The sequence below is a fragment of the Callospermophilus lateralis genome, chromosome 1 (assembly GCF_048772815.1).
Source record: "Callospermophilus lateralis isolate mCalLat2 chromosome 1, mCalLat2.hap1, whole genome shotgun sequence".
NCBI lineage: Eukaryota > Metazoa > Chordata > Mammalia > Rodentia > Sciuridae > Callospermophilus > Callospermophilus lateralis.
The window spans coordinates 77,956,470-77,968,074 of NC_135305.1; the positions used below are offsets into that span (position 1 = coordinate 77,956,470).

At 34.5% G+C, this 11,605-nt stretch overlaps 1 protein-coding gene across 1 annotated transcript in view; it reads left to right on the top strand.

Annotated features, from left to right (window-relative positions):
* Itgb8 (integrin subunit beta 8) overlaps positions 1-4,114 on the top strand; it is an 84,860-nt gene extending 80,746 nt beyond the window's left edge. The window contains exons 12-14 of the mRNA XM_076863288.2: positions 174-280; positions 3,555-3,718; positions 3,813-4,114. Coding sequence (XP_076719403.2) covers positions 174-280; positions 3,555-3,718; positions 3,813-3,935 — 394 coding nt within the window. The 3' untranslated portion in view covers positions 3,936-4,114. The remainder of the gene's footprint in view (positions 1-173; positions 281-3,554; positions 3,719-3,812) is intronic.
* Positions 4,115-11,605: the final 7,491 nt, after the last annotated feature.

Sequence of the window (11,605 nt, forward strand, 5' to 3'; positions counted from 1 at the left end):
TAAATTATTTGGAAATACAATACTTCAACCAACATAATGATAGAGTTATTTCAAATAGAACTAATCTAAATTTGCAGTATCTATTTGTTGTTAAGTTGTTATTTTATTTTTTCTAGAAAATATTATAGTCTATCTCCTTTTAAAAGAACTAATGTTTTAAGTTCCTCTCACAGGAATTGTATGCAATGCCTTCACTCTCACAATCTGTCTCAAGCTATACTTGATCAGTGCAAAACCTCATGTGCTCTCATGGACCAGCATTATGGGCATCAAACATCAGGTAAATGAAAGACTCATAATCAAAGCACTATAGTGTATCTGTGGAGGACCACATTCCCCCAAAGTTCTCATAATTAACCATGCTAAGGAAAAGACTAAGAACTTCAATTTTGGTTTCAATATGAAACACTTCTTTATTTTTTAATACAATTTTATTGAGGCAACATGGAAATACAGTAAATAAGTCTGCACACATTTGTGGACAAAATGTAATGAGTTTGTGATTTGCTTTTTGAAATCTCCCAGAGATGACGTTCCTGAGTAGTTAATGTTTTACACCTCTGCTTCACTGCTCTATTTCCATGCCGTGTACCTCCATGGAAGGGCATCCAAATATATTGGCTAGAAAGAACTCCATGAGCCAAAAAATACAGGTTCCCTACAGAGGATCCCTTCACTAAGAGATAAAGATTGTGGAGCCATAATTTTCCTTCATAACCCAAAGTTGCTTCCAATTCAGAACTGCTATAAGAGAGATCCAACATGGCCCTCATCTTAACAGGGCATTTCTTTCCCCAGAGAATAATCAATTATTTGTCTTTGCAAAAGCACATAATGAATTTTTAAAGGCAAATAGATTTGGTTAACAGAGAAGTAAAAAGTAAATGAAGTAAAATTAAAGCAAGAGATTTGTGTATTATCCCAAATTGGACACTCTTATTTTCTTTAACTCATACTTACTCTCGTGTTTCAGGTGAAGCTATAAAATTTCAAGGAGCAATGATCTGCTTTTGTAATCTATGTAACATCCAAAGGGTCATTCCTTGTACTTCTCCTTCTGATAGCATGCAGTTTAGTGGGGGGAATGATGATAAATGTAGCACAATGAAAACAATATGCAACTTTTAGTCTGAAGACCTTGGCTTAAGCCCTAACCATTACTTGTTAAGAAATATCAGTCCTCCTGAAAAATTTCCTGAGCCCCAGTTTCTTCATCTGTTGAATGGAGATATAAATAGTACCAACCTTAAAGGGTTGTTGTGACCTTAATGAGCCAATGAACGTGAAACAAGTATCTTAAGCAAAAGATGATTCGTAAATGGAAAAACCATGTGAGAGTTATGAGCAAAGGCTGTTTTTAAATGAAAGTTCATTAGAACCCAAAATGCTGGAACCCCATTTTGCACAGGTGTTCAAAGGAGTTAGAAATGAATTCCTAACTCCACAAGAGCTAAAAATTAGGTCTTTATAGGAAACATTTCCATTGCTTCTATTATTTCAAGTCTCTCCTCCAACCTGTAAGAAAAAATCCCAGCCCTTAGAGAGACTGCCGAGAAGAATAAACATTCTCCGGAGCTTTGTTTCCTTTTGGTTTCACATCTGCACTGATCTTAGCTCATGATGAATTTGGCTCCAAACAGAGTCCCATGTGCTGCCAGCTGGGGCTACAGCAATCACTCCCAAAAGCTAAGTGCCTTTCTAATAAATAGGGCCCTTCCTATCAACATGTCATTTATTATGTTAAGTAAACACTACTGTGACTGAAGGGTGGTTACAAATAGTATTCCCTTAAAGCTCCTAGGAAAAGCTCTGACCCAATCCCAACTGAGAAAAGCATAGGCTGGGGGTAGACGTTTGACCATCCGTAGCAACCTTTCAAAATACATGCAGAGTTGAGCCCTACAATTGCCCTACAATTGCTAACTTATTAGGAATACTTCTGAACTTGATGAGGAGCTAGAGGGTTTCCCCTCCCCTTAACCTCTATTGTGCAAGGACAGGGAAAGGGCATTGGTTAGGCACCTCTATTATCTATCCTCTCAATCACACTTCAAGGCTCTTCTTTCAGTCTCTCTGGCTAAGTGCCCACCAGGCAAGAAGCCAGTAAGTGGAATCAAGCCACATGTTCCCTCTGAGGACCTGCCTTAGCTGGTTGAGTAGCCAGATCATCTAAGGGAAATGGCAATCTATTGGGGGAGAAAGATTTGGGGATCATTCACCTGTGGAAGACTCAAAGGTGCCACCTTCCAACACAGCATTTTGGATTCTGTGTCCCTGAGGTCTGTGACAATGGAAGACTTGGTTTGGAATCTGGTGTTTCCACTTGATGAGTAGCCCTGGGGTCTATCTCTGACCTTTTGTTCAAGACCCCTTATTACTGACCAAAAGAATTTGGGCTTCATTAAGTTTTCTCATTCAGAGAGGCCCTTGTCATAGAGTTCTGGCCTTATTCAAGAGCATACTTGGTCACTGCTAAAAATTGAGTCCAAATCACCCACGATTGCATAATGCATTGGCAGGTCTTCTTCTTAGTGGCCTTCTCCAGGGAGACTCTAAAATTAACATAAGGTCCCCAAAGTCTGTAAAATGGGCAGAAGAACACAGTGTCTTTTCCAGCCCGGAAGTAATTTTATGAATCTGGGGCAGCTGTTGAGTTCTGTAGAATACTTGCTGTTATGCAACCATGTTCCTCTACGATAAGGGGGATGCCTCTGGCAACAACAGAGGCTGCAGATTTTCCAATGAGAGTTTGCCAAAGGCCTGGTGCTAAAAGAGAGATCCAGCATGGCCCTCATCTTAACAGGGCATTTCTTTCTCCAGAGAATAATCAATGATTTGTCTTTGGAAAAGCACATAATGAATTTTTAAAGGCAAATGGATTTGGTTAACAGAGAAGTAAAAAAGTAAATGAAGTAAAATTAAAGCAAAAGATTTGTGTATTATCCCAAATTGGACACTCCTATTTCCTGGTGAAGCCATGCATAATAATAATGAAACCTTACACTGCAATTTCAGAGGCAATATTTATTCATCTATTAGAGTAGTACTGATTTCAGCTTCTGCAAATGTTTACTTTATTTTCCATTACTGGTGTGCAACAAATGAAGAGAAAGCATAACAAGAGGAACACATGCTGATGCCCAGAGCTGTTGAGTAGTTTTTAAAATCCGATTTTCCACTTGGTGCTCAAAAGTACACACCACAAAAGCTGCCCCTCTCTCTGTCATGGATATAATTATATCTGGGTAAGGGACTTGGACATATTCCAGCTAAGACAATTATAGAATCAGGCTGGAAAGAAATTATGTTATTAAATATTTTCATTGTGTCTGTTCCCAAAGGGAACTTTTCTTTTGAAAATATTTTAATAATAAATGTGCAATAAAAATTACTTTACTTTTCTGAGTCAACAGTAATATCAGTCCCTTGTTTTGAAAATGCAAATTTGTACAAGTCTCTGGTTCTATTAATTATAAGATGTGAACACTGTTTACTTGCTGGAATTCTTTGATTGACTGGCTTTGTTTAACGTTAACTTGTTTGCTTTATTACAGAATGTTTATCTAGCCCAAGCTACTTAAGAATATTTTTCATCATATTCATAGTTACATTCTTGATTGGGCTACTTAAAGTCCTTATCATTAGACAAGCAATATTACAATGGAATAGTAATAAAATTAAGTCCTCATCAGATTACAGAGTGTCTGCCTCAAAAAAGGTCAGTGAATTTTCAAAATATAATTATCAGTATTTTATTGTCTAGTTGCAATATTTAGGTCTTTAATTGATAACAATATTTCTTCTCCATCAAGGATAAGTTGCTTCTGCAAAGTGTTTGCACAAGAACAGTAACCTACCGCCGTGAGAAACCTGAAGAAATAAAATTGGATATCAGCAAACTAAATGCTCATGAGAATTTCAGGTGTAACTTCTAAAAAGGATACAAGAAAACTTTATGGAAAACTGGATTTTTAAAATAATTGCTCCTAAAAAAGTAAAATTGTAAAAGTCACAGGAGGAGAAAAATTGTTCAAGGTCATGCCAGTTCCTGGTTGTACACTCAAATGAAGACTGACAAGCATCCTCATTGTCATGTGACTCACACAGCTGCTGAACTTTTCAGAGAAAAATGTGTCTTACTACTGTTTGAGACTAGTGTCGTTGTAGCACTTTACTGTAATATATAACTTATTTAGATCAGCATAGAATGTAGATCCTCTGAAGAGCACTGATTACACTTTACAGGTACCTGCCATTCCTACACGTCCCAGAGAGACACGAAGCTGTGAGACAGGCGAGCCTCGTGTCCCTACAAGGGTGCAAGTCATTCCTGCCAGAACATGCGGATGAAAAACATAACCTGGTAGTTACATACCGAAGTGGCCAAATGCTTCAGCAATTGGCAGTGACTATACAAAAAACAACTAAATGAATTAATGGTTGGTGTTTCATTCATTCAGGAGGTGAACAGCATAGAACCTTAATCATAAGGGACATTATTTTGAGACTGTGTAGTTTGATGCATGTGTGTTTATGTTTCCTTCTTTTCACAAAATGGATACTAATGCCAATGTTCTTTCTTCTTTGCATTTATATTTTGTTTTTCCTCTTTCCAGGATAAGTTTATATATATTGCAGATGACTGGATTAAATAAGTGCTAAGTTACTACTGCCATAAAAAACCTGTAATACAATGTCACTTTATTAGAATACTGGTTTTAAAAGCTGAATGTTAATAAGGGACACTGTAAAGTAGCATGTAAACCTGAATAGCTTCATTGTTTGAAGATGTGGTATCTTCTTACCTGGTAAACTGGATGGATTGTTTCACTATTTCATTTGCCTGATCTGTAGGTTGGAATTCACAAGGTATTTAGAAACTCTGCCTCAGCAATGTACTACACTTTTGAATGAGTTTTCTTAGATTTTTGAGTCCAAGTAGATATCAACATTTTTCAGATGAAAAACTATATTATTTTTGCCCTTCAGTGCAGCCTAAGGACATTCTTTCCCTGAATTGCCCCAAACCTATTCACTAGGATTCATAAGAATATAAAATTGGAAGAGGGTAGGTAATATCTTAAAAATAAGATAATTCTCCATTTTAGTTAGTCAGGGAATTAAGGCTTACAAAGTTTAAGTGGTTACTTAAAAACCACCCAGGAGATAAAAGTGGCAGCATTAGAGAAGGAGTTCTGACTTCTAATTGCAGGCCAGTGTTCATTGCATGATGTTATGCTACCTCTCGAACTTTAAAATATTCAATTGGCAAATATTTTTAAATGTGATTTACTGAAGTCTTAAATATATGCTTGTGAGAAATTTTCAGAAGTAGAGAAGAGTAATTCCAATTGAGTTGTCCATAATGGGTTCTAGTCTTTCCTGCTAATCAAGAACTGAAAAACAGGTTTAGTTTTTCTGGAGCCAACGGACAGCAGCTCCATGAGCTGTTCTCTGCAGTCAAGCAATTATAATACTAAAATAAATGTATCCCAAGTGAGAAACTTGGGAACATTGACATAATTCAATACTGGGACTCATGTAAGAAAACTTTGGTAACTAAAGATAATGTAAAATTTGTAATTTTAAGCCTATCAAATATAATATCCTTTCATAAATATATAAATAAATGCATGTCTGACAACCTCCCAAAATGAAAAAAGTGGGAGACATCCTTTAATTAAAAGGCTGACAATTTAAAAATTAATAGTTCAGTGTTTATGAGCTACAAACTAATTTCCATATGGAAATGAGCAAAAGAGCTTAAGAAAATGAAGTCCTTAAAAATCAAGGATTTTTTTTTTTTTAATCTCACTAGTTTGCACTAACTTTAAAATGGACCAAGCTGTTAACATAGGAAGAGACAAACTTCCTTGTAGGCAATTTAAAGCTAAGTGATGACTGTAGCTGTCTCTGAATGTCATATGCTTTTTTTCCTGTTTTCCTTTTTTTTTTTTCTTTTATCTACTTAAAGAGCTAATTCTTAAAGGTTTTAGGGCTTATACTTTACTTGAATAATTGATATTTTTCTGTGTAATGGTTTCTAAGAAGTGAATTAATATTTGACTAGTTAGAATTAATTAAAAGATAAGGGGAAACAGGGTATTCTTAGATTAAATAATTTATGTAAATAGAGCCTATTTTCAACTACTATGACCACAGGAGCCTTTTGTAATCATTGACATTAAACACAATTTTAAATTATTAACAAAACTTAGAACTTGAACAACATGTCTTGGTACGGCAACAATTTTGTGCCCTCAAGTATGTAATGATTATGAAAATGTGCCCCATGCACACTACGACACAACTGGATGCAACTTATTTCTCTAAGCCATCTTTACATTGCAGTGCACATGTGCTCATAAGTGTTCAATATATTCTTTGAAATTTGCTAGTATTTATTAAGTCATAGACATTCTCTGGAAGACATAAAAATTCACTATAAATCAGATTATGTTCTAAATGTTCGTTTTAGCTTTGATTTATAAAAATAACAACCACCACCACACCAAGAACAATACTAGATATCTCTGGAGGCAATTTTTTAAAAAACTCAAAATACTAACATTAGTGGGTGCATCACATTCAACACGTCACTAAAAAATAAATTCCTTATTTTTTTCTTTTTTTAGCATTCACTTAACCTCCCCAGAAGATATTATGATGTGTAACAAAAGGCATCCATGAGATACTGAAATATTTCAGGATGAGCTATAAAATTAGACTGCTTCTCTCCATCAAATTATAAATTGTTCCTGTTATCCTAAATCCTATTTTTTTTCCATTCGCTTTTCCCAAGATTTCCTTAAAGCTTCAGGCTCAAATAGCCTAATTGTGAAAAATAATGGAATTTAATGACATAATTAAATTCTTCATTTCCAAACACCTCTTGATTTTAACACTCATTTGAATTTATGCTCCTGAACAAAGACAGACCCATTCATGTGCATATTGTACTCTCTTTTGTTTACTCTTAATATCCAATTTATGGCTATTCTTATCTATATTGACCTTAAGTACTCCATTTCATCCAACGCAAACCTTTTCAAATGAATGCAGAACATTCTTTTGGATCATTTGCATCTTCTTTTAAAATTCCTCCACAGCAATTTATTATGTCTAACTGATCATACACATCTATATGTGTGTCTCATTGATCCTAAGACAGTTTTTCAATTTAACCTCTCCAAAATTGTCATGTCTTCTGAAATTGTTGGCATCTTAAGTGCAGTGTTGAAAAGCGTGCTTGAATAAATATTACACTAATTCACCTTTAAATAAACATTCATAAGTATGGGATAACCCTTTTCTTTTAAATGTTTATGAATTAATGTCTGATAACATCTGAAGCCAGTTTTCAATACAATTGAATCACAACTCAATAGGGAGCCTGTCTGATAATCAACTCATCTTCTGCAGATCTTTAAGTTGCAAAAGCTCCTTCAGGCTCCTGTTTATGTTCTATGCTAAGTGATGATTAATTCAGCAATCCTCTCTAACTGACTAGAATGGGTAAGTTTATTTCACTTAACATTTTTTTTATTCCTTTCTAAAGGGATCCTTTGTATATGATCATCTCACTTGTAAACAAAACTAACTGGAAAAATATTCCATGAAACCATCGTAATTAGATTTTGTAGCATAGCATCTTGTTTGTCTTTTATCAATGGAAGAAAATATGAAACAATGAGTCTTGTGGAAAACAACTTTGCCTTTGGGTCCTCCTACTTTTGTTTAATCTTTCTTTATCCTTTATGTTCTTTTGATGTTTTCCTTGGTTCTGATACATTTGCCTTCAAGCCCATGTAATGACTGTTTTAAAACTGCATATTTAAATTATTTTGATTATGTGAAACAATTGTTCAGCTCTCTGGGCAGCTTTTTTTTTTTTTTTTTTTGAAATACCTGAGAGTAATGACACTACTCTTGTATCTACCTGAAATATTTTTCTGCTTAAAATTTATCTTTGGAAGCTAACTCTATTAATGAGATTTCTAGTCTTTATGATCAACTTCAGTTAAAATTGTCTAACACAATAAAATAACCACTGCAATCAAGGATAAAAAATGTGTGACACGTGTAAAGATCTTTGACCAACTTTACACTATGCCACAGACAAATGTGATTCTGATGAATTCCACACAATGACAAGTATGGTACATAGATTTTATTAAAAATATTTAGTATAAAATATTTTAATTCTAAATTATAAGAAAATACAAATTTGCACATATTAATATAGAAATTCATTTTGTGTATATTTAACATACATTTAAACTATTTTACATTTATCAGCTACTTTATTAAGGTTTTTTAAACCTCTGCAAGAAAATTAGAAATGTTTTTTAAATTATCAGTAACATAACCTTATTTTGTTTCACTTAACATGTACTGCCTTTGTAAAAAAGAAATTTAATATAGAATGTATTTTTAAATTAAAATTTTTGTGTATTAAATAGCTCTAAGAAAGAAACAAATTCTTACTGAACATGTTTCATATTATTTCTGGCTTTGGATTATACATAAAGTTAAATTGCCTTAAATGATACAAAAGATTGAGGTTTTAATTTCACGTAATATGCTATGAACCTGTTCATGTAACTCTGACTACTAACTTCTGTTTTATGTATTTATTAAAGAGCTGACACTGTAGATTGTTGTGAGATGTTTATTTTTCTAACAAATCTTATAGGAGTTATGACAAGGCATTCAATTAATGCACCATTCTGTTTAAAAGTAGGTGATAAATGACATGAAATTTTCTGTTTTAAAATAAAATGTAAAGGCTAAGAATACACAGAATGCTTCTTTATTTACCACGTGTCCTATGACCCTCAAAGTTGCTATACAGCAGCACAATGTCACTTAAGAACGTGTAGTAATGACCACACACTATCACTGGCAGAGGCCACTTCCTCAGGTATAGAAACTACTACTTTTAGACTACTGTGGGTCCAATGGTGAAGAAGTGGGGCCGTCCTAACTGCCCTTTTTCCTTTGGATAGCTGTCCAATGGTGGAAACAGGAGGGACTTCCTTATGGCAAAGAACGAGAAATTAGCTAGATGGTAAAACAAGATTTTTCTACCTGCAAGGGATTTGTGCCATTAAATATATGTTACAAATCATAATACAAATATAACATGGACTTCAATTGTACCTTTTAGAGAATCATACTTCAACAACTGAAATTTATTTATTGAGTTCTCTTGTATTGTGCTTTTCCTCTCTTCAACCTAGGGAAGAGAATAAAGGAAAAGTATAGGAGACCCATTAAACATTAAATAAAACATATACACAGAGTCCCAGTCCTTAAGGAGCTTTTAACAGTGTAACACACATTTAAATAGAAGGGTTATGCTGGAGAGGTCAGACAGAAGCTATCAGAAGGTCTCACAGATGTTTATTTTTGAGAACTCATCCCAGTTCTGTCTGGACTATAGTCTTTCAGGCTCAGAATCCTGATTTTGTAACTAGGCATAGTAATACACGCCTATAATCCAAGTGGCTCAGGAGGCTGAGGCAGGAGGCTCCCAAGTTCAAAGCCAGACTAAACAATTTAGCAAAGCCCTGAGCAACTTAGCAAGACCCTGTCTCAAAATAAAAGATAAAAAGAGCTGGGAGTGTGGCTCAGTGGGAAAGTACCTCTGGATTCAATTCCCAGTGCTCACTCCAAAAATGTCTAATTTTGTTATGACTAGTGATTGCTCCTGTTCTTCCCTTTCTCCTTTAGTAAAGGAATTTACCTCCTGAGTTTCAGCCAAGCACACCATAGACTCAAATGCCTAGACTCCTTTGCAGCTATGTGTGGATACAGTGAGATAGAAGAGGAGTGATAGGTGCAACTTTGGGTCTTACTTCCTCTCCCCCTTTTTGTTGGATGGAACAAATGGAGCCACTGCCTTAGCAAAGGAAGTCTGTGCTAGGGTGGTCAGTTACTCCTTATCTATAGATGCTTACTTCAAAGCTAATACCTGGTGGGTGGACTGTCTTAGCCAAACCACTGCAGTTGATGTTATAGTGGATCATTTGTACTCTAATGATGTATTCTTTATGCAATTATCTCATGGAATCCTCAGCAACACAAATACCATTTTCCTTAACTTTCTAAATAAGGAAAGACAGAGGATCTTACATAAATGCAAGCAGCCAATAAATGACCAAGGCAGGATTCTACCCAGATCCATTTTTCTTTCCATAAATGACCGACCATATTTCATTTTGAGGATAGTTTACTAGTTAATCACTTTTATCCCTATGTCTCACAAGTCAGATGTGATAAATAAAGTTCAGCAGATTATATGCACAAATTCTACACAGGAAAAAGCAATCAGGCCTTCAAAATAACAAATGAAATGTTAAGTACACTCAGAAAATAGGGACTCCATCCAAGAACATTGAAATCCTGATGAGACAGCATGGGAACCAGTAACTACAGATCCTAGGTTATAAAGACTTTGATTTGAGGCTAAGAATGTCAAGCTTTGGTTACTAGGAAGGAGAAAACTCTGAAGTTTTTGCATAGAAAGTGATATTATTGAAATAATTTTAAGCTTTAATTTTATACTCTCTAATACTAGATGTAAATACTTTAAACACTATTAAGTATTTAATATTATTAAATTCATTTTAGTGCTAACTTAAATACCACTTACTACTGGTATGAAAAAAAATGAATGTATTCAAAAACAGAGATAAATTCAAAATCCAAACTGCTAGTGGTTCACATATATAGGTATATTTTCTTATTTTTATAAGCACTTTATAATTATTGTTACATAAATAGTACATATTTTTAATAAAGCACAGAAAGACCAAGATATTAAAGTTAAAAATCAATATTAATCAGATCCAACCATCCAGTTGACCATTGCCATTTATTTTCCATGAATACACACACACACACACACCTATTTATGACTAAGAAATACACTATAAATAAGAGGTGCCTTATGTTCTTTCTGAAGAATTGGTTTTTACCTAGTTTTAAAAAAGATTTTTTTTTTAATTCAAACATATTGTAAAATATTTTTCCATGTCATGATTCATAACTGTTTTGATAGTGGAATAGTATCCCATATGCAAAAACGTGCCACAATCACACTTCTTAGATTCATTAAGAAAAGAATGAGCAGGATATGATACCAAATAGCAAATGCTGGTTAACAAACTCAGTATTCAACATGAGGGGGTTGCATCAATAAATTGTTTTTGAATACGAGAGACTTGGACATTTATAATGCAGAAAAGAAGGAGCAAGTATAGAGAGAAATACTTGTGTTGGAGGGTTTGGATAAATCTAGAGCATAACAGGAGGCATTTCAAACTGCAACAAAGAGGAGTCAATGGAATGAGCATGAAGCCTTCTCATGAAGATGTAAAGTATGTGAGCTCCCAAGTTCTCTCAAATCTTCCTTTTAGCAGTTGGCTAGATTATAGGTGATGAAGGAAGGAGTTAGTCAAAGAGAATTCTAATGCCAGCTTCAAAAGTCATGATGGGCTTCTATCCAAACTGGATAAAACTCCCAATCTGGTCTCACAAATTGTGCTTCTTGCCAATCTACTTTTAGACTAAATTCTCACTTTATCAAAATATTTGGCCA